The sequence below is a fragment of the Pan troglodytes genome, chromosome 6, assembly GCF_028858775.2.
Source record: "Pan troglodytes isolate AG18354 chromosome 6, NHGRI_mPanTro3-v2.0_pri, whole genome shotgun sequence".
NCBI lineage: Eukaryota > Metazoa > Chordata > Mammalia > Primates > Hominidae > Pan > Pan troglodytes.
Genome location: NC_072404.2, coordinates 110,532,710 through 110,552,280, shown reverse-complemented (window position 1 = coordinate 110,552,280; position 19,571 = coordinate 110,532,710). Strand labels below are relative to the sequence as shown.

Sequence of the window (19,571 nt, the reverse complement as noted above, 5' to 3'; positions counted from 1 at the left end):
TACTCCAGCCTGGGCAACAGAGCAAGACTCTGTCTCGGAAAAAATAAATAAATAAAATAACCCTTCTTATTGTCCTATGAGTATGCCCTGAAGACATGGCCATGCCTGGGCAGGGAGTTCTTGGGTTTGGTCTGTGGGTTCCGAGGTAAGCACGGCTCCCATGGCCATCTGGAGTGACCCTGCCTTGTCAAGCTCAGCAGAGCCAAGTGCTCACTCCCTGGCCAACTGGGGTTGAATCTGAGGTCCTCTCCTGTCCCCAGAACCTGACATTAGGCTTTTCTGCCACAGGGACCTCAGCAGAGGCAGACCTAGACCTGTCCTGACTGGAGCCGGGGAGGGGGCTCCCTGCCAAGACACAGGAAGGGGCCCAGAGCATTCGTTCCATGCCCCATTCAGCAGCCAGTCCTGGGAGAAATCCCATCCCAGGAGGGCTCTGACCCCTAACCTGACCCCAACTGCAGAAGGAGGAGAAGGAAACCTCTCACTTCTCATTTTGAGCTTTAAGATTTGCTTTTATTGGTAGGGAAATTCCAGAGTGGGGAGCCACCCAGGAGGAGACAGGGGTGCCGAGGCTTCTGGGAGTCTGGAAGCTCCCGGATGGAGAGGCTTACAGCCCCCAGCCTTCCCCAGCAGGAGCACAGGCCAAGTCTGTCAGCTCAGAGCAGGACCGGCTTCAGGGCCTGACTTCGGTCTCCTCTTGACCCGCCCCGGAGGCTTGTGGTGGGCTCTGTGTTTGCAGCTCTCCTGAACAGAGCTAGATGAGGGTGGGAGGCCCCCGTTGGCTCACACAGTGGATGCTACCATCTCCGGCCTCTGGATGTGGAGCTGGGGGACGGGAGAGAAGAGGTGAGGCCAAGGGGCAGACCCGGGAAAGGGGGAGCCCCAGGAGGAAGAGGGGGCCCTGGGGGGGAGGAGGGAACCCCAGGGGGAGGAGGGAGTCCCGGGGGAGGGAGGGAGTCCTAGGGAGAGGAGGGAGTGGCGGCGGAGGGGGAGTCCCAGGGGAAGGGGTGGCCCCAGGGTGAGGAGGGAGTCCTGGGGGAGGGGGGAGTCCCAGGAGAAGGGAGGGAGTCCTAGGGGGAGAAGGGAGTCCCAGGGGTAGGGAGAGTGTCCCAGGGAGAGGGAGGGAGTCCTAGGGAGAGGAGGGAGTCCTGGGGGAGGAGGGAGTCCCGGGGGAAGGGAAGGGGTCCCGGGGGAAGGGAGGGAGTCCCAGGGGGAAGGGAAGGGGTCCCAGGGGGAGGGAGGGAATCCCAGGGGGAAGGGAAGGGATCCCAGGGGGAGGGAGGGGGTCCCAGGGGAAGGGAGGGAGTCCCAGGGGGAAGGGAAGGGGTCCCAGGGGGAGGGAGGGAGTCCCAGGGGGAAGGGAAGGGGTCCCAGGGGGAGGGAGGGAGTCCCAGGGGGAAGGGAAGGGGTCCCGGGGGAGGGAGGGAGTCCCAGGGGGAAGGGAAGGGGTTCCAGGGGGAGGGAGGGAGTCCCAGGGGGAAGGGAAGGGGGTCCCAGGGAGAGGGAGGGAGTCCCAGGGGGAAAGGAAGGGGTCCCAGGGGGAGGAAGGGAGTCCCAGGGGGAAGGGAAGGGGTCCCAGGGGGAAGGGAGGGAGTCCCAGGGGGAGAAGGGAGTCCCGGGGGAAGAGGGAACCCCAGAGGAAGTGGAGCAGCCTCAGGGGGTGGGGGCAGCTCGCAGCTGAGTCACCTCTGTGCCAGAGTCAACAGTCTCCAGGGTGGGCCGGAAGTTGTTGTAGGCGTTCTCAAGGCCGAATCTGCTCTCCCTCAGATTCTGGTCTGTAGGGAGAGGCCGTGATGAGTGATGGGAGCCTTGGTAGGGGGAGGACTAGGGGGCAGAGGGGATTTCCTCTGGCAAAAGGAAGAGTCAGCCCGGCATCTGCCCTACGTCCTTTCCCACTGCCGAACACCCCTCCGACCCTGCATCACTGGGCTGCGGGTAAGTGCAGAGCCTGCCTGGGGAGCCGCCCGCTGGACCCCGGAACAGGAGGGAGCGGAGCAGAAGCCCCCCACATGCACGGGGTGGAAGCGGGGGCCACGGAGGAGCGTGCGTTCAGCCCTGGACTCAGGGGTGAGGTCAGAGTGGAGCGGGAGACAGGGCTGGCTCTGGGTCAGCAGGGCCGCCCTCCTTCATAGCAACGGTAACCATAGCAGGCAAAAAAGCTGCGTCTGGAATCTTCTTCCAGCATCCTCCCGGAGCACAGCGATCACTTACTTCCTTGTCCCGCAGAACCACTCACTCTCTGGACTCCGGGACTCTCCCTGCACCTCTGACCCCTCTTTTCCTGCGTCCTCCTAGATCGGGGTCCTCATGCCCTACCTGTCCTTCTACGGGGGCTCCTGGTGGGGGTTCTCCTTTCACCCTCCTCACTTCTCACTCTGCATTCTCCCCGATGAATGGACAAACCTCTATTCCAGTACGTGGTTCAGGCTGCAGACCCCTCCCGGAGATTCAGACAGGCACGAGCCTTGCAGCCTCCTCCTCAGCACCCACCAGCCCCCCAACTCAGTGTGCTCCACCGGCTGCTTCTCCCCCATCCTTCGGGGCCCAAGGGTCAGCTCGGACAATCCCGGAAATCCTCCCTCACTCCCTCTCCCTCTCCCAGCCACTCAGCCTCATCTCCACCAGGCTGCGTCTCCTCTCCCTCCCCCCACCCCCTCAGCTTCACTTCCTCCACCTGGTCTCCCTGCTTTAGTGCTCCCTGAATGGCCTTTTGAGTAAAAAAAATTCAAGATGTGACCGGGCATGGTGGTTCACGCCTGTAATCCCAGCACTTTGGGAGGCCAAGGCAGGCGGATCACCTAAGGTCTGGAGTTCGAGACCAGCCTGGCCAACATGATGAAACCCTGTCTCTACAGTCTCTACTAAAAATAAAAAAATTAGCCACGCGTGGTGGCATGCCTGTAATCACAGCTACTAGGGAGGCTGAGGGCAGGAGAGTCGCTTGAACCTGGGAGACAGAAGTTGCAGTGAGCCAAGATCGTGCCACTGTACTCCAGCCTGGGTGACAGAGCGAGACTCTGTCTCACAAAAAAAGGTGGGCGGCCAAAGCCCCTCAACCCCCCACCCCATTCCCAAAGCCCTGCCAACCTCACGTCCCTCACTCTTTCTTTGTGAGATTGACCTGCCTTCCCTTCCCCGCCAAAAGCAAGCTCCTTCCCAACTGCAGGTGTTTCTCATGAGTGCCCCCTGCCTGGGGTGCCCTTTCCCTTGTCCTCACTGGGATAAGGCCTCCCTGCTTACTGGGCTCCCACTGTGTTGAAGGAGGAAGCACACCTGCTTACTCACCTATTCAAGAGTCAGTCTCACCTGGGGGCTTATCTGACCCCCCATCCCCACCCAGGCTGGGTCAGGTCCACCCCTCTGCTCCCTCTGCCCTGGGAATGGCCCTATCACCCCGCTTAGCTGAATGTGCACTGGATGCCCTCACTGAGTTGGTCTCTGGGGGCAAGATCTGGTTCTCAACCACTCCTGCACTCTTGCACACAGCAGGGGTGGTGTCTGGGTCTGGGGCTGCAGCGGCAGGTGGGGAACGGGCTGTCAGTCACAGCCACCCCAAAGGGGGGCTGGACCCCACGTCACCCCCACAGGCACAGGCACCGCCCTGCCTTTCTTCACCCTCCAGCTCTGCTCATCTCCTTGCCCTTAACTAGAGGTACCTTCCCAGATGGCCGTCTTCTGGAAGATGCCAGGGGTGCCTTCCTTTCGCCACTCTTGAGGCACATCATACTGTTCCCTGCAGACAGAAATGCCGTGAGCAGCTGTAGGCAAGGAGGCTGAGGAGGGACTTGGTGGATCCTGACCTTCAGCTTCTCTCGAGGGGACAGTCACAGCCACACCCCGAGTCAGAGATGGCAGCGATGATGGCAGAGAACAAAAAGTAGCATCACCATGGCTTCCCTTCTACCAAGGCAGGCACTGGCCAGGCCTCCTGGCTGCCCCTCACTCCCTTTAGTGGCCCTCAGTTTCCATATCCGTGAGATGGGGGCGTAGGGTAGCTCCCTTCAATTGCTGACTTCGGGTCAGGTACTGTGCCAGGGTTGCCCAGCAACCTTCACAGGTGCATCTTATCCCATTTTACAGCTGGGAAAAGTGAGACCCAGACGCTCCATCTCAGCTTCCCCATGTGGTGCTGTGCTCTGTGGTGGCCAAGGTGAGTGATAACTAACTACAGGGAATGTCATTACATAGTCTAATTTCCACACATAAGCTTCTGTTTCCATTCTCTGTGTTATGGTTTGAATGTGTCCCTTAGAGTTCATGTGTTGGAAATTTAATCCCCAAGGCAGCAATGCTGAGAGGTAGGACCTTGAAGACATGATTAGGTCATGAAGGTGCTGTCCTCGTGAATAGATTAACATCATTATCTCGAAAGTGGGTGTGTAATAAAAGCGAGTTCAGACAGCCAGGGGTGACAGCTCACACCTGTAATCCCAACAACTTTGTAGGCTGAGGTGAGAGGACTGCTTGAGGCCAGGAGTTTCAGACCAGCCTGGGCAATATAGTGAGACCCTATTTCTACAACACATTTAATTTAATTTAATTTAAGGCCGGGCACGGTGGCTCACACCTGTAATCCCAGCACTTTGGGAAGCCAGGGTGGGTGGATCACTCAAGGTCAGGAGTTCGAGACCAGCCTGGCCAACATGGTGAAACCCCATTTCTACTAAAAATACAAAAATTAGCCAGGCATGGTGGAATGCACTTGTAATCCCAGCTACTCGAGAGGCTGAGGCATGAGAATCACTTCAACCTGGGAGGCGGAGGTTGCAGTGAGCCGAGATCATGCCACTGCACTCCAGCCTGGGTGACAGCAAGACCCTGTCTCTTAAAGAAAAAAAAAAAGTGAGTTCAGCCCTCTCTTCCTCTCTGTCCACGTGCTGCAGACTGCCATGTTGCCATGCTGTGATGCAGAAAGAAAGTCCTCACCAGATGCAGCCCCTTGATCTTGGACTTCCCAGCCTCCAGAACTGTAAGCCAAATAAACTTCTATTGTTTATCAATTACCCAGTGGTGGTATTCTGTTATAATAGCACAAAATGGACTAAAACACTGCCAAATTGATGTATCCTACAGGAAGGCCGCCCTTTGCTGCACCCAGGGCTGGGAGGGTCTGGGCACCCCACCTGGCCTCAGCTGACCTCTCTGATTGCTGGCCTGGAAGGAGCAGAGCCTTAGGGCATTCAGACAGTGGCCACCCCAGGATCTGTCCCCTCTGTGTGGGCCTGTGGTGCTGGCCTCACAAGCTCACCTGTGCCGTTTTCTCTGGGATAGGCTGAATAAGATGATTAGGATGATCAATGTGAGCAGCAGCACCGCCATCACAGCCCCCACGATCCCATACACGAGGCTCTTGGCGATGTTGAATTCACAGGTCTCTCCCCAGTACCAGTGTGTGTTCGTATTTGGGCACCTGGGGACACAGACAAGCTCACGCTGATCCCCCGGGATCCCTCACATCCAGTATCCCAAGGGTTAACCCACTCTCCTAAGCACAGGAAACCAGATCTCCCTCACTCCAAGGGCTGGAGCTCAGCCCCCAGAGAGCCTGGGTCCCTGACTTCCTCAGGCTGATGGGCACTGAGGGAGTTGGGGGGACCTGGAGACTGCAGATCAGGAATTCAAATGACTAGGGCTCAAGGGGACCTGAGAGTGTTGGGTGTCTCGTCCCAGACACGTACCATTCACCCACCTAATCTCTAAGCATCTGCTACCTAAATGGGCCTGTTATCATGGTTTTTCTTTTGCACCTTAATTTATGGTCTGTGGACTTAGTGCTGTGGCTGCAGCTAGAGGTAATCTTGACAGCATGGCAGAGATGACATAAGGGAAATTAACAATATAGACAGATATAGAGATTGAGATAGAGATACAGACAAAGATAGAGATAGAGATAGAGATAGAGATAGAGATACAGACAAAGATAGAGATAGACATAGATTTGGAAATTGACAGCATGAACTTTCTCAGGAAGGGATTGCCCAGCTTTGGGACCTCTATGTCTATAATCTACTCCTACTCCTCACTCTTGTGGGTGTGGGGGGGTGGGAATGAGGTTACAGGGGAGAGGTATGTCCAGGAGTGGGGAGGAGGCACCTCCCAAGCTCTACTCAATCCCCCAACCCTGTGGGTGACTGCTGGGGAGGGGGAGGGCCCTATCACCAGGACAGAGTGGGTGCTGGGCTTATGGGGACACTCACAGGCAGCGGGGGCCACTGCGTTGCAGCTGACATGTGCCCAGGTTACAGTTCATTTGCGACTTCGTTCCTTTGGTGCACTTGTTCACACAGGCCAGCTTCCCATCCAAGACATCCACATAGTAGAACTGGGTATATCCTTCGGCAGCCTTCTGGGTGCATTGCTCTGAGGGAGAGGGGCGGGCAGCATGCATGAGCCCGGCCAAAGCATCCCAGACCCCACTCTTAGTGCCCACGCTCCACGTAGTCGCTTACCCTGGAAGTCAAAGCCCAGAGTCACCGATGAATCCACGAAAGTGTCCTCTTCACTATAGCACAGTATGGCCTCTGCCGAGAGTGGATGGGAAGGAAGATGAAATAGAAACACTTCCCTCTGCCTCCCTGGGGGTAGCCAGGCCTCTCTCTTCTATACCATGCCCTCCCCTGGGCCAATGCCCGTGGGAGTCTTTGCCCACCCTAGACATGCAGCTGGGCTTGTGAGGAGGCTCAAATGGGGATATGATAGCCTCAGCCTGGGACCAAGAGGGGGCTGTTGGGAGCAGCTTTGGGATCTGGGGAAGGCACCCTGGGCCTGGATTCTGGGTTCCTGTGGCAGAAGTCTTGGGAGTACCAGAAGAAAGAAGACGTAGAGGAGGGAGAGGTCAAGGTCACAATCTCCAAGACACCCACAGGTGTCAAGGGGTTTTAGGTGAGCTTACTTCTGCAGGAATCAGGATCAAGAAGAGTTGTTCTAGTTTCATTCATAATCTTGGCCTTTACAATCTCTGCCAGGTTTTCAAACAGTTCCTCATACTCTAAAGTGTAGTCTGCCTCCAGGATGACATCATTCTTGACCACGATGCTACCGTTGCTGGAAGTGGGAATCGTTTCATCAGTTACCCATGTCACCACCCAGCCAGCAAGTGGAGCCCAAGCACCCAGAGTGGTAATGGGAGATGAAGCTGCCATGTGACCCAGAGGTGAGAAAGAATACAGAGTCTTCCCTCCAGCAGCTAACCACCCAGACAGAGGGAGGAGAGCGAAACGATTCAAGATCTCACATATCAGTGATCATGATAAATGCCAATGAGTGAAATTCATCTCTCGCAAAATAGTGGCTCTTGGATGAACAGGTGGAGAAATTTGAATCCCTGTGTCCTGTTGATGCGAAAGTAAAATAGTGCAGCTGCTATGGAAAACAGTATGGAGCTCCTCAAAAAATTTAAAATAGAATTAATGCATGATTCAGCAATTCTACTTCTGGGTATATATACAAAATAACTGAAAGCAGGTCTTGAATTTATATTTGTACCCTTGTGTTTTTAGTAGCATTATTTACCATAGCCAAAAGGTGGAAGCAAACCAAGGGTCCATCATCAGGCAAATGGAGAAACAAATGTGGTCTATTGTGGAATATTATTTAGCCTTAAAAAGGAAGTACAGGGCAGGAAGTGAGGTGGCTCATGCCTGTCATCCCAGCAATTTGGGAGGCTGAGGTGGGAGGACTGCTTGAGGCCAGGAGTTCAAGACCAGCCTGGGCAACATGATGAGACCCCATCTCTACAAAAAATACAAAAATTAGTCAGCCAAGTTGGTGCACGCTTGTAGTCCCAGCTACTCAGGAGGCTACGTCAGGAGGATCGCTTGAGCCCAGGAGTTTGAGGCTGTGTTGAGCTATGATTGCACCACTGCACTTCAGGCAACAGAGCAAGACCCCATTTTTTAAAATTTAAAAAAGAAAGAAAAAGGTAAGTTTCTAACCTAGAAGCTACTCCTTCAATAGCCAATGATGCAGCTGGGGGGAGAGATCTTGAGACAAGGCAAGTCATCTGTCACTGTCATTTTGAAAGATAAGTCAGTAGTAGGACTCAGGAGGACTTGGACAAAAAAAATCCTGAGCCAAAATGGAAAGACCAGGGTGCCGATGCTGAGCCAGGGGCAAGGTTGGGGCACCGGGACCCTCTCTTCCCTGCTGCAAGGACACGGCACCCTTGAAGCACCCTTCCCACCCCTCTATCTGCCTCTTTCCATTCTCCACTGGGGGCTCTGGCTAGATCTTAAATGTTGGTGCTTTCCAGCTTCATTCCTGGGAGACCCTCGTTTTGTGCCATGACCCTCCCTCACCCCCGACCTGAGCCATCTCTTCCTACTCCCAGGACTTCCAGTGACATGCAACTGGGGATACCAATGCCTGTGTCTCTGATAATACCCTTTAGAGGCTGGGTGTGGTGGCTTACGCTTGTAATCCCAGCACTTTGGGAGGCCGAGGCGGGAGGATCACTTGAACCCAGGAGTTTGAGACCAGCCCGGGCAACATAGCAAGACCCCATCTCTGCAAAAATTACAAAAATTAGGCTGGGGCAGTGGCTTACACCTGTAATCCCAGCATTTTGGGAGGCCAAGGCGGGCGGATCACTTGAGGTCAGGAGTTCGAGACCAGCCTGGCCAACGTGGTGAAACCCTGTCTCTACTAAAAATACAAAATTTAGCTGGGTGTGATGACATGTGCCTGTAGTCCCAGCTACTCGGGAAGCTAAGGCAGGATAATCACTTGAACCTGGGAGGTGAAGCTGCAGTGAACCGAGATTGCACCATGGCACTCCAGCCCAGGCAACAGAGCAAGACTCTGTCTCAAAAAAAGCAAAACAAAAAAATTACAAAAATTAGCCAAGCACGATGGCACAGGCCTGTAGTCCCAGCTACTCGAGAGGCTGAGGTGGGAGGATTGCTTGAACCCGAGAGGTTGAGCCTGCAGTGAGCCATAATTATGCCACTGCATTCCAGCCTGAGCAAGAGAGCGAGACCCTGCCCCCGATCCCCACAAAATAAGACCCTTTAGGGCACATTCCACTGCTGCATCACGCAACCACTCCATGTGGCTGGGCCCTGGGCACTTGAAACTTGATGTGATGCACACTGAACTCATCATCTCCTTCCCCCATTCTACCCCTCATGACATTCCTCCACACAGCACAGGGCACCCCACACCTCCAGCCGCCCAGAAATCTGCCCTCGTTCCTCATTCTTCCCTCCCTCCTCTCCTGCAGCAAATCCCAGGTCTGCTGGTCCTGCCTCCCAAAGACCTTTCACACTGGACCTGTTTTCTCCTTTACTGTCACCTATCTGGTGTAGGCCACCATCATCTCCAGTACAGGCTTCTGCTTATGCAATCTCTACCCTACAGCCAGACTGAGCTATCTACTCTGCAGACCAGACACTATCCCTCATGGGTCTACACTGCTGATGCCAAAAGTCTAACTAACTTGGCATGAGCCATCTTTCCAGCCTCCTCCCCCATCACTGGTCCTTTGCTCTTAAGCACCCAGCCATTCTGAGCGTCTTTAGGTTCCTGGAATCTGCCCTCCTCTCTCTCCCCTCTGGGCTTCTTCTCATTCATTCCCTCTGCTGCAACTGCCTCTCCTTCCCTTCCTTCTCTCTGGATCATTCCTCCTCATCCTTCAAGCCTCAGTTTTGCTGTTACATTTTTTTTTCTTTTTGTAGAGATGGGATCTCGCTATGTTGCCCAGGCTAGTCTCGAATTCCTGGCCTGAAGTGATCCTCCCCCATTGGCCTCCCAAAGCATTGAGATTACATGCATGAACCACCACGCCCAGCCTGTTGCCAGTTTTTCCAGGAAGAATTCTTCTGCCACACCAAGCTTTGCTTTTGGGACCTCTCCCAGGGCACCCTGTGTGCCCCTTACTGAAACTCTAAGCAGACTGCTTAGCCACTTTTCCATCTGTGTTCTGCCACTCTGAGCTCAAGGAAAACTGGGACTACTGTGTTCCCAGCACCCAGCAGGGGGCTGGCTTTCAACAAATGTGTGTTGAGTGGATGAATGAATGAAGAATGAAAGGTGTCACAGCCCCCAGTGTTCCCTAGCGGCTGCAGGCCTCTCTGACCCAACCAGTATTGATATTCTAGCCATTCATGATAGGAGGAGGCAGGAAAGCAGGGACAAGGAGGATTTCCCCACATCTATAAACCTGCCCCCCAATATACTCACAGCAATCTCCGAATGTTCACCCCTCTATACTGAGGAAGATTGTCGCCCTTCAAAACGACATCCATCTGAAAGAAACAAGGCAGCGAAGGTCACACAAAGCTAGAGCATGAAGACTCTCCTGTTCCCCTTCTTGAGGCAGCCCTAGGCACCTTTCTGTGGAGCCCAGGTAAGCTCCCATAGGAGGAACCACCAACCCAGGAAGCTCCCTCTGCCATAATGTGGGTCATGTGGGGCTGAAGGCTGGAAGCTCTCAAAGGACCTCCTTTCAAGACTTAGGGAGACTGGTAGGGAGGGGGCTCATGAGCAGAAGAACTCAGATCACTAAGTTGGGGTGCACCCCCCAATTTCCTCTCACATGGGACATCACCCTGGGGTGTCTGGGTGTGCCCTGGTCTTACCCGATTCTTGAAGAGGGTACTGAAGTTCTGGTATTCCTGGGAGGATGCATCATTCATCTTTTCTGTGAAATTTCTGTAAGTCACTTTCACTGTCATACCTAAAGTGGCGTTGAGTTTTTCCGGGGTTTCTGTGGGAAAAGGCCATGGTATGCGTGAGACAGCGACCTCCCAATGATGTCCCCCAGGATTGATACATTCTCTGCCTGTGGGTGTCTTGAAGGTGAAAGAAACTTAAGAGGAAGGTGGGGTCACTGTTCCCTGTCTCCCAAAACCCTGAGGAGCCAGTGGCCAGGAGGGAAAGGGACAGAACTAAGTACAGAAGCCCTTTGATGAGGGGGGCAGGTGAGCTAATGGAAAGGGCCCTGGGCCGGGTGCTGTGGCTCACACCTGTAATCCCAGTGCATTGGGGAGATGGGAAGACCTACCTGGGCAACAAAGTGAGACCCTGTCTCCACGAAAATAAAAAAATTAACCAGGCATGGTAGTGCACGCCTGTAGTCCCAGCTATTCGGAAGGCTGAGGCCAGAGGATAACTTGAGCCCAGGAGTTCGAGGCTGTGGTGAGCTATGATCTGCAACTCTGCACTCCAGCCTGGGCCACAGAGTGAGACCCTATCTCAAAAGAAATGGAGGTTCCTAAAACTAAAAATAGAGCTACCGGCCAGGCGCAGTGGCTCACACCTGTAATCCCAGCACTTTGGGAGACTGAGGTGGGTGGATCACGAGGTCAGGAGATCAAGACAATCCTGGCTAACACGGTGAAACCCCATCTCTAATAAAAATACAAAAAAAAAAAAAAATAGCCAGGCATGGTGGCGGGCACCTGTAGTCCCAGCTACTTGGGAGGCTGAGGCAGGAGAATGGCATGAACCTGGGAGGTGGAGCTTGCAGTGAGCCGAGATCGTGCCACTGCACTCCAGCCTGGGCAACAGAGCAAGACCCCATCTCAAAAAATAAAAAATAAAAATAGAGCTACCATACAATCCAGCAATCCCTCTGCTGGGTATATACCCAAAAGAAAGGAAATCAGTACATTGAAGAGATCTCTGCACTCCCATGTTTGTTGCTGTTCACAATAGCCAAGACTTGGAAGCAACCCAAGTGTCCATCAACAGATGAATGGATAGAGAAAATGTGGTACATATACACAATGGAGTACTATTCAGCCATCAAAAAGAATGAGATCCTGTCAATTGCAACAACATGGATGGAACTGGAGGTCGTGTTAAGTGAAATAAGCCAGGCACAGAAAGACAAACATTGCATGTTCTCACTTGTTAGTGGAATCTAAAAGTCCAAATAATTGAACTAATGGAGGCAGAGCATAGAAGGATGGTTACCAGAGGCTGGGAAGGGTAGTAGGGTGGAGGTGAGAGGGAGGTGGGTATGGTTAATGGGTACAAAAAATGTATAGTTAGAAAGGATGAATAAGACCTAGTATTTAACACGACAGAGTGACTATAGTCAATAATAATTTAATTGAACATTTAAAAACAACTAAAATAGCTGGGCGCGATGGCTCATGCCTGTAATCCCAGCACTTTGGGAGGCCGAGGCAGGAGGATCACCTAAGATCAGTAGTTCCATACCAGCCTGGCCAATATGGTGAAACTCCGTCCCTATTAAAAATACAAAAATTAGCCAGGCATGGTGGCCCATGCCTGTAATCTCAACTACTCAGGAGGCTGAGGCAGGAGAATCACCTGAACCCAGGAGGTGGAGGTTGCAGTGAGCCAAGATCGTGCCATCACACTCCAGCCTGGGAGACAGAGCGAGACTCCCTCTCAAAAAATAAAATAAAATAAAATAACTAAAATAGTACCGTAGGATTGTTTGTAACATAAAGGTTAAATGCTTGAGGGAATGTGTACCCCATTCTCCATGCTGTGATTATTACATATTGCATTCCTGTAACAAAACATCTCATGTATACTCCATAAATATATACATCTACTATGTACCCCTAAAAATTAAAAATTAAAAAAAATCGACCACCCCATTTTTCTACCTTCTACTTTTGTCCCTGAAGGCAAAGGTAGAAGGTTCGTGTTCTCCCTACAGTGTTGCTGGGAAGAGTCACACCTCCTCCACCTGCAAGTGAGGCAGTGGCTGATCCTTCCAACACTGCCATGCTGTTTTCAGGGGTGAAAGGGCCTGCAAAGAGCTGCAGGTCTCAGAAAAGGTCATTACCTACAGGGAAGGATTCCAGAGGGGACAAGCACTGGTAACCAACGTAGCCTTGGGGACAGACGCATTGTTTTCCATTCCAAATTTGTCCTTCCTGGCACAACCCTGTGGAGAGATAGAATCCACAGCAGTCACCGTGGGAGCCCAAAGAGCAAAAACATACACTCCCATTCCAGGTCCAGTCACTCAGCATCGCACTGGAGAGCAGGACGATGCCAGATGACCGCACAGCAATGAAGATGCCTCTGCTGCCACCTCTGCCCCCGGGAGATAGTAAGAAAGGGAGGAGGAACAGCAGAGAGTAAGGAAACAAAAGATACAAGAGGTCCAGCTATGAAAAAAGCACTCTTATGTACCAAAAGAAGACAACTCTACCCATGGGATCACCTGGAACAGGGAGGAGAAAGAGTTGGAAATGTGAAACAAAACCACAGGAGGCCAGAGCAGATGCGGATTCTCATGATGAGACAGAAGGAGGCCGGGCGCGGTGGCTCACGCCTGTAATCCCAGCACTTTGGGAGGCTGAGGTGGGTGGATCACTTGAGGTCAGGAGTTTGAAACTAGCTTGGTCAACATGGTAAAAACCCATCTCTACTAAAAATACAAAAATTAGGTAGGCATGGTGGTGGGCACCTGTAATGCAAGCCACTTGGGAGGACAAGGTAGGAGAATCGCTTGAGCCCAGGAGGCAGAGGTTGCAGTGAACCAAGATCATGCCATTGCACCCCAGCCTGGGCAACAGAGCAACACTCTGTCTCAAAAAAAAAAAAAAAAAATCCAGAGAAGAGGGGTTCATGGAAGGATGAAAAATAAATACATAAATAAAACCACCCTGGAGTCATAGAGGAAGGAGAGATTGTCATCATACATGTGTGGGGACCAGTGAACGGCACATGAACACTGGAAGTGGTATCGAACCCAGAAACTGGATAATCGGTAGACCCAAGTAAAGTGGAAGACAGAGGAAAAGAACCAAGAGAGTTTGTAATGGATGAAGAAGACTCATGGACAGGCCTGGAGAAGAAGCTAAACGTGGATGAAATGGAAAGAGCAGTACCTGGTGCTAAGGTTTCCAGGCTTTCAGTAGACACAATTGTAGAAGTGAAGCTTGGACTGGTCTGGAAGGTGATAGATTCCTCAGTGAGGCCTGATGTGCTGGAACTCGCAGGAAAGAGTGTTGTGTAAGTAGGGGATGGGCTGATGTAGAAAGTTGTAGATTCTCCAACAAGGTCTGAGGCTGTGGAGCAGGCAGGTAAGGGTGTTGTTCCAGTTGCGTCTGAGCTGCTGTGGAAGGCTGTTGATTCCTGACCAATGTCTGTGGTTGTGAGGGTGGCAGGTAACACTGTGTGAGTGAAGCCTGGGCTGTCAGGGAAGGGTGTAGATTGTTGACTATGAATGGACATTGTGTTGCTGTGAGAAAACGCTGTGGTTTCAGTTGAGCCTGGGCTGCTGTAGAAGGTGGGAGATTCCTCACTAAGGCCTGGCACTGTGTTGCTGGCAGGTGACACTGTTGACAGAGCTGAGCCTGGTTGGCTATGAGGGGTGGTAAATTCTTGAGCAAAAGATGAAGTTGTGATGCTGCCAGGGGACAGTGTTGTCTCAGTTGAGCCTGGCTTACTGTGGAAAGTTGTTGATTCCTGAATGAGGCCTGAGGTGGTGGTGCTGGCAGGGAACACTGTTGTGTGTGTTGACCCTGCTTGGCTATACAAGCTGGTGGGTTCTCCACTGATGCTGGAGCTTGTCATGCTGGCAGGTGAGAGTGTTTGGTCTGGTGATCTGGAGCTACTGTAAAAGATGGTAGATTTTGCACTGAGGCCTGGTGTTGTGGTAGTGCTGGGTAATGTTGTTTCCACTGAGCCTGGAGAGATGTAGAAGGTGGTAGATTCTGCAATGCGGCCTGAGGTAGTAAAATGGGCAGGTAAGGGTGTCATTCCATTTGTATCTGGGCTGCTGTGGGATGCTGTTGATTCCTCACTACGGCCTGAGGTTGTGGAGCTGTCAGGGAAGTGTGTTGTTGCAGTTGAGCCCGGGCTGCTGTGGTAGCTGGTAGGTTCTTCGACAAGGGCAGATGTGGTGCTAGGAGCTGAAGATATTGTGTGTGTTGTGCTGCTGTGGGAAGTTGTTGATTCTTCACCACGGCCTGAAGTTGTGGCGCTTTCAGGGAAGTGCATTGTTTGAGTTGAGCCCGGGCTGCTGTGGTAGGTCGTAGATTCTTCAACGAGGCCTGAGGTTGTGGAGCGGGCAGGCGAGGGTGTTGTTGCAGTTGCAACTGGGCTGCTGTGGACTGTTGTCGATTCCTCACTGCGGCCCAAGGTTGTGGAGCTGGCAGAAAAGTGGGTTGTTGGAGTTGAGCTCGGGCTGCCGTGGGAGGTTGTAGATAGCTCAACAAAGGCTGATGTGGTAGTAGGAGGTGCAGGCGTAGTGTCCTTTGAGCTTGGCCAGCTCTGGAAGGTGGTAGATTCTCCCTGACGGGTTGTAGAGCCGGCAGGGGACAGTGTCGTGTGTGGCGATCCAGTGCTGCTGTGGACGGGCGTAGATGCTTCAAGGAGGCCTGAGGCTGTGGTGTTGTCAGGTAAGAGTGTTGTTTCAGTGGAGCCTGGGCTGCTGTGGAAGGTAGTAGATTCTGGACCAAGGGATGATGCTGTGGTACTGCCAGGGGACAGTGTTGTGTCTGTGGAGCCTGGGCTGCTGTGGGAAGCTGTAGATTCCTGACTGAGGCCTGGCGTGGTGGTACTGCCAGGGAATGCTGTTGTGTGCGTTGAGTCTGGTCGGCTGTGGGAGGTGGTGGATTCTTCACTGACGCCTGAGCTTGTCGTGCTGGCAGGTGAGAGTGTTGTGTCCGGTGATCTGGGGCTACTGTAGAAGGTGGTAGATTTCTCACTCAGGCCTGCTGTTGTGGTACTGCCAGGTAACGCTGTTGTTTCCGTTGAGCCTGAACTGATGGGTGACGTTGTAGGTTCTCCAACAAGAACTGAGGTTGCAGAGCGGGTAGGGAAGAGTGCTGTCCCAGTTGCACCCGGGCTGCTGTGGACTGTTGTTGATTCCTCACTACGGCCCAAGGTTGTGGAACTGGCAGAAAAGTGTGTTTTTGGAGTTGAGCTCGGGCGGCTGTGGTAGGTTGTGGATACTTCAACAGGGGCTGCTGTGGTGCCGGGAGGTGAAGGTGTTGTGTCACTTGAGCTTGGCCAGCTCTGGAAAGTGGTAGATTCTTCCTGAAGGCCAGCGCTTGTGGAGCTGGCGGGGGTCAGTGTTGTGTGTAGCGAGCCAGTGCTGCTGTGGGTGGGTGTAGATGCCTCCACGAGGCCTGAGGTTATGGTGTCGTCAGGTAAGAGTGTGGTTTCAGTGGCGCCTGGGCTGCTGTGGAAGGTTGTAGATTGTTGACCAAGGGATGAGGCTGTGGTACTGCCAGGGGACAGTGTTGCCTCTGTTGAGCCTTGGCTGCTGTGGGAAGTTGTAGGTTCCCGACTGAGGCCTGAGGTGGTGGTGCTGTCAGGGAACGCTGTTGTGTGCGTTGAGCCTGGTTGACTGTGGGATGTGCTGGATTCTTCGCTGACGCCTGAGCTTGTTGTGGTTGCAGGTGAGAGTGTTGCATCTGGTGATCTGGGGCTAGTGTAGAAGGTGGTTGATTTCTCACTGAGGCTTGGAGTTGTGGGACTGCCGGGTAAAGTTGTTGTTTCGGTTGAGCTTGGACTGAGGCGCGAGGGTGTGGATTCTCCAACGAGGCCAGAGGTGGTGGAGCGGGCAGGTGAGAGTGTTGTTCCAGTTGAGCCTGAGCTGCTGGGAAAGGTTGTTGATTCCTCACCGAGGTCTGCGGTTGTGAGTGTGGCAGGTAACCCTGTTTGGGTGGAGACTGGGCTGCCGGGGAAGGCTGTAGATTCTTCAGTGAGGCCCGAGGTGGTGCTGTCCTCAGTGAACAGTGTTGTGTGAGTTGAGGCTGGCCGGCTGTGGAAGGTTGTAGGCTCTTCACCACGAACTGAGGTTGTGGTGCTGGGAGGGAACACTGTGGTTTCAGTTGAGCCTGGGCTGCTGCTGTAGACGGTGGTAGATTCCTCACTGAGGCCTGGCGTGGTGGTGCTGGCAGGTGACACTGTTGAGTGAGTAGAACCTGGTTGGCTACGGGAGGTGGTGGATTCTCCACCGACGCCTAGGCTTGTCATGGGGGCAGGTGAGAGTGTTGTGGTTGGTGATCTGGGGCTGCTGTAGAAGGTGGTAGATGCCTCACTGAGGCCTGGTGTTGTGGTACTGCCAGGTAACGTTGTTATTTCAGTTGAGCCTGGACTGATGCGTGAGGTTGTAGATTCTCCACGACCTGAGGTTGTGGAGTGGGCAGGTGAGGGTGTTGTTCCACTTGCATCTGGGCTGCTGTGGAATATTGTTGATTTCTCACTGTGGCCCGAAGTTGTGGAGCTGGCAGGGAAGTGTGTTGTTGGAGTCGAGCCTGGGCTGCGGTGGTAGGTTGTAGATTCTTCAACAGGGGCTGTTGCGGTGCTAGGAGGTGAAGGCGTTGTGTGAGTTGAGGCTGGGTGGGTCTGGAAGGCGGTAGATTCTCCCTGAAGTCCAGGGCTTGTGGAGCTGGCAGGGGACAGTGTTGTGTGTGGTGAGCCAGTGCTGCTGTGGACGCGTGTAGATGCTTCAACGATGCCTGAGCTTGTGGTGCTGTCAGGGAAGAGTGTTGTGTGAGTGGAGCCTGGGCTGCTGTGGAAGGTTGTAGATTCTTGACCAAAGGATAAGGCTGTGGTACTGCCAGGGGACAGTGCTGTGTCAGTTGAACCTGGGCTGCTGTGGGAAGTTGTTGATTCCTGACTGGGGCCTGAGGTGGTGGTGCTGGCAGGTAACAGTGTTGTATCCGTTGAGCCTGGGCTGCTGTGGGAAGTTGTAGAATCCCGACTGAGGCCTGGCGTGGTGGTGCTGTCAGGGAATGCTGTTGTGTGCGTTGAGCCTGGTCGGCTGTGGGAGGTGGTGGATTCTTCACTGACGCCTGAGCTTGTCGTGCTGGCAGGTGAGAGTGTTGTGGCTGGTGATCTGGGGCTACTGTGGAAAGTGGTAGATTTCTCACTGAGGCCTGGCGTTGTGGTACTGCCGGGTAACGCTGTCGTTTCCGTTGAGCCTGAACTGATGGGTGAGGTCGTAGATTCTCCAAGAGGAACTGAGGTTGTGGAGCGGGCAGGTAGGACTATTGTTCCCGTTGCGTCTTGGCTGCTGTGGGATGCTGTTGATTCCTCACTACGGCCTGAGGTTGTGGAGCTGTCAGGGAAGTGTGTTGTTGCAGTTGAGCCCGGGCTGCTGTGGTAGCTGGTAGGTTCTTCGACAAGGGCAGATGTGGTGCTAGGAGCTGAAGATATTGTGTGTGTTGTGCTGCTGTGGGAAGTTGTTGATTCTTCACCACGGCCTGAAGTTGTGGCGCTTTCAGGGAAGTGCATTGTTTGAGTTGAGCCCGGGCTGCTGTGGTAGGTCGTAGATTCTTCAACGAGGCCTGAGGTTGTGGAGCGGGCAGGCGAGGGTGTTGTTGCAGTTGCAACTGGGCTGCTGTGGACTGTTGTCGATTCCTCACTGCGGCCCAAGGTTGTGGAGCTGGCAGAAAAGTGGGTTGTTGGAGTTGAGCTCGGGCTGCCGTGGGAGGTTGTAGATAGCTCAACAAAGGCTGATGTGGTAGTAGGAGGTGCAGGCGTAGTGTCCTTTGAGCTTGGCCAGCTCTGGAAGGTGGTAGATTCTCCCTGACGGGTTGTAGAGCCGGCAGGGGACAGTGTCGTGTGTGGCGATCCAGTGCTGCTGTGGACGGGCGTAGATGCTTCAAGGAGGCCTGAGGCTGTGGTGTTGTCAGGTAAGAGTGTTGTTTCAGTGGAGCCTGGGCTGCTGTGGAAGGTAGTAGATTCTGGACCAAGGGATGATGCTGTGGTACTGCCAGGGGACAGTGTTGTGTCTGTGGAGCCTGGGCTGCTGTGGGAAGCTGTAGATTCCTGACTGAGGCCTGGCGTGGTGGTACTGCCAGGGAATGCTGTTGTGTGCGTTGAGTCTGGTCGGCTGTGGGAGGTGGTGGATTCTTCACTGACGCCTGAGCTTGTCGTGCTGGCAGGTGAGAGTGTTGTGTCCGGTGATCTGGGGCTACTGTAGAAGGTGGTAGATTTCTCACTCAGGCCTGCTGTTGTGGTACTGCCAGGTAACGCTGTTGTTTCCGTTGAGCCTGAACTGATGGGTGACGTTGTAGGTTCTCCAACAAGAACTGAGGTTGCAGAGCGGGTAGGGAAGAGTGCTGTCCCAGTTGCACCCGGGCTGCTGTGGACTGTTGTTGATTCCTCACTACGGCCCAAGGTTGTGGAACTGGCAGAAAAGTGTGTTTTTGGAGTTGAGCTCGGGCGGCTGTGGTAGGTTGTGGATACTTCAACAGGGGCTGCTGTGGTGCCGGGAGGTGAAGGTGTTGTGTCACTTGAGCTTGGCCAGCTCTGGAAAGTGGTAGATTCTTCCTGAAGGCCAGCGCTTGTGGAGCTGGCGGGGGTCAGTGTTGTGTGTAGCGAGCCAGTGCTGCTGTGGGTGGGTGTAGATGCCTCCACGAGGCCTGAGGTTATGGTGTCGTCAGGTAAGAGTGTGGTTTCAGTGGCGCCTGGGCTGCTGTGGAAGGTTGTAGATTGTTGACCAAGGGATGAGGCTGTGGTACTGCCAGGGGACAGTGTTGCCTCTGTTGAGCCTTGGCTGCTGTGGGAAGTTGTAGGTTCCTGACTGAGGCCTGAGGTGGTGGTGCTGTCAGGGAACGCTGTTGTGTGCGTTGAGCCTGGTTGACTGTGGGATGTGCTGGATTCTTCGCTGACGCCTG

The 19,571-nt window shown here is 53.7% G+C and overlaps 1 protein-coding gene and 1 long non-coding RNA gene across 3 annotated transcripts in view; one reads left to right on the top strand and one right to left on the bottom strand.

Annotated features, from left to right (window-relative positions):
• Positions 1-491: 491 nt before the first annotated feature.
• The window catches only part of MUC12 (mucin 12, cell surface associated), a 58,350-nt gene continuing 39,270 nt past the window's right edge, over positions 492-19,571 (bottom strand). Inside the window, exons 6-16 of the mRNA XM_054656157.2 lie at positions 13,821-19,571; positions 12,767-12,868; positions 10,578-10,705; positions 10,180-10,244; positions 6,893-7,044; positions 6,450-6,521; positions 6,198-6,360; positions 5,249-5,410; positions 3,657-3,733; positions 1,687-1,775; positions 492-825 (exon numbers count right to left, since the gene is read on the bottom strand). The exon at positions 13,821-19,571 is cut by the window's right edge and continues 18,364 nt beyond it. Coding sequence (XP_054512132.2) covers positions 784-825; positions 1,687-1,775; positions 3,657-3,733; positions 5,249-5,410; positions 6,198-6,360; positions 6,450-6,521; positions 6,893-7,044; positions 10,180-10,244; positions 10,578-10,705; positions 12,767-12,868; positions 13,821-19,571 — 6,803 coding nt within the window. The 3' untranslated portion in view covers positions 492-783. The remainder of the gene's footprint in view (positions 826-1,686; positions 1,776-3,656; positions 3,734-5,248; positions 5,411-6,197; positions 6,361-6,449; positions 6,522-6,892; positions 7,045-10,179; positions 10,245-10,577; positions 10,706-12,766; positions 12,869-13,820) is intronic.
• LOC129135550 (uncharacterized) lies at positions 1,693-13,862 on the top strand. Of its 2 annotated transcripts, XR_010158913.1 has the most exons (4): positions 1,693-1,935; positions 4,081-4,150; positions 4,884-4,969; positions 6,966-13,862. It is a non-coding gene; the product is annotated as an uncharacterized LOC129135550 (long non-coding RNA). The 2 variants fall into 2 exon arrangements; XR_008536509.2 differs by lacking the exon at positions 6,966-13,862 and having other exon boundaries at positions 1,698-1,935; positions 4,884-5,003.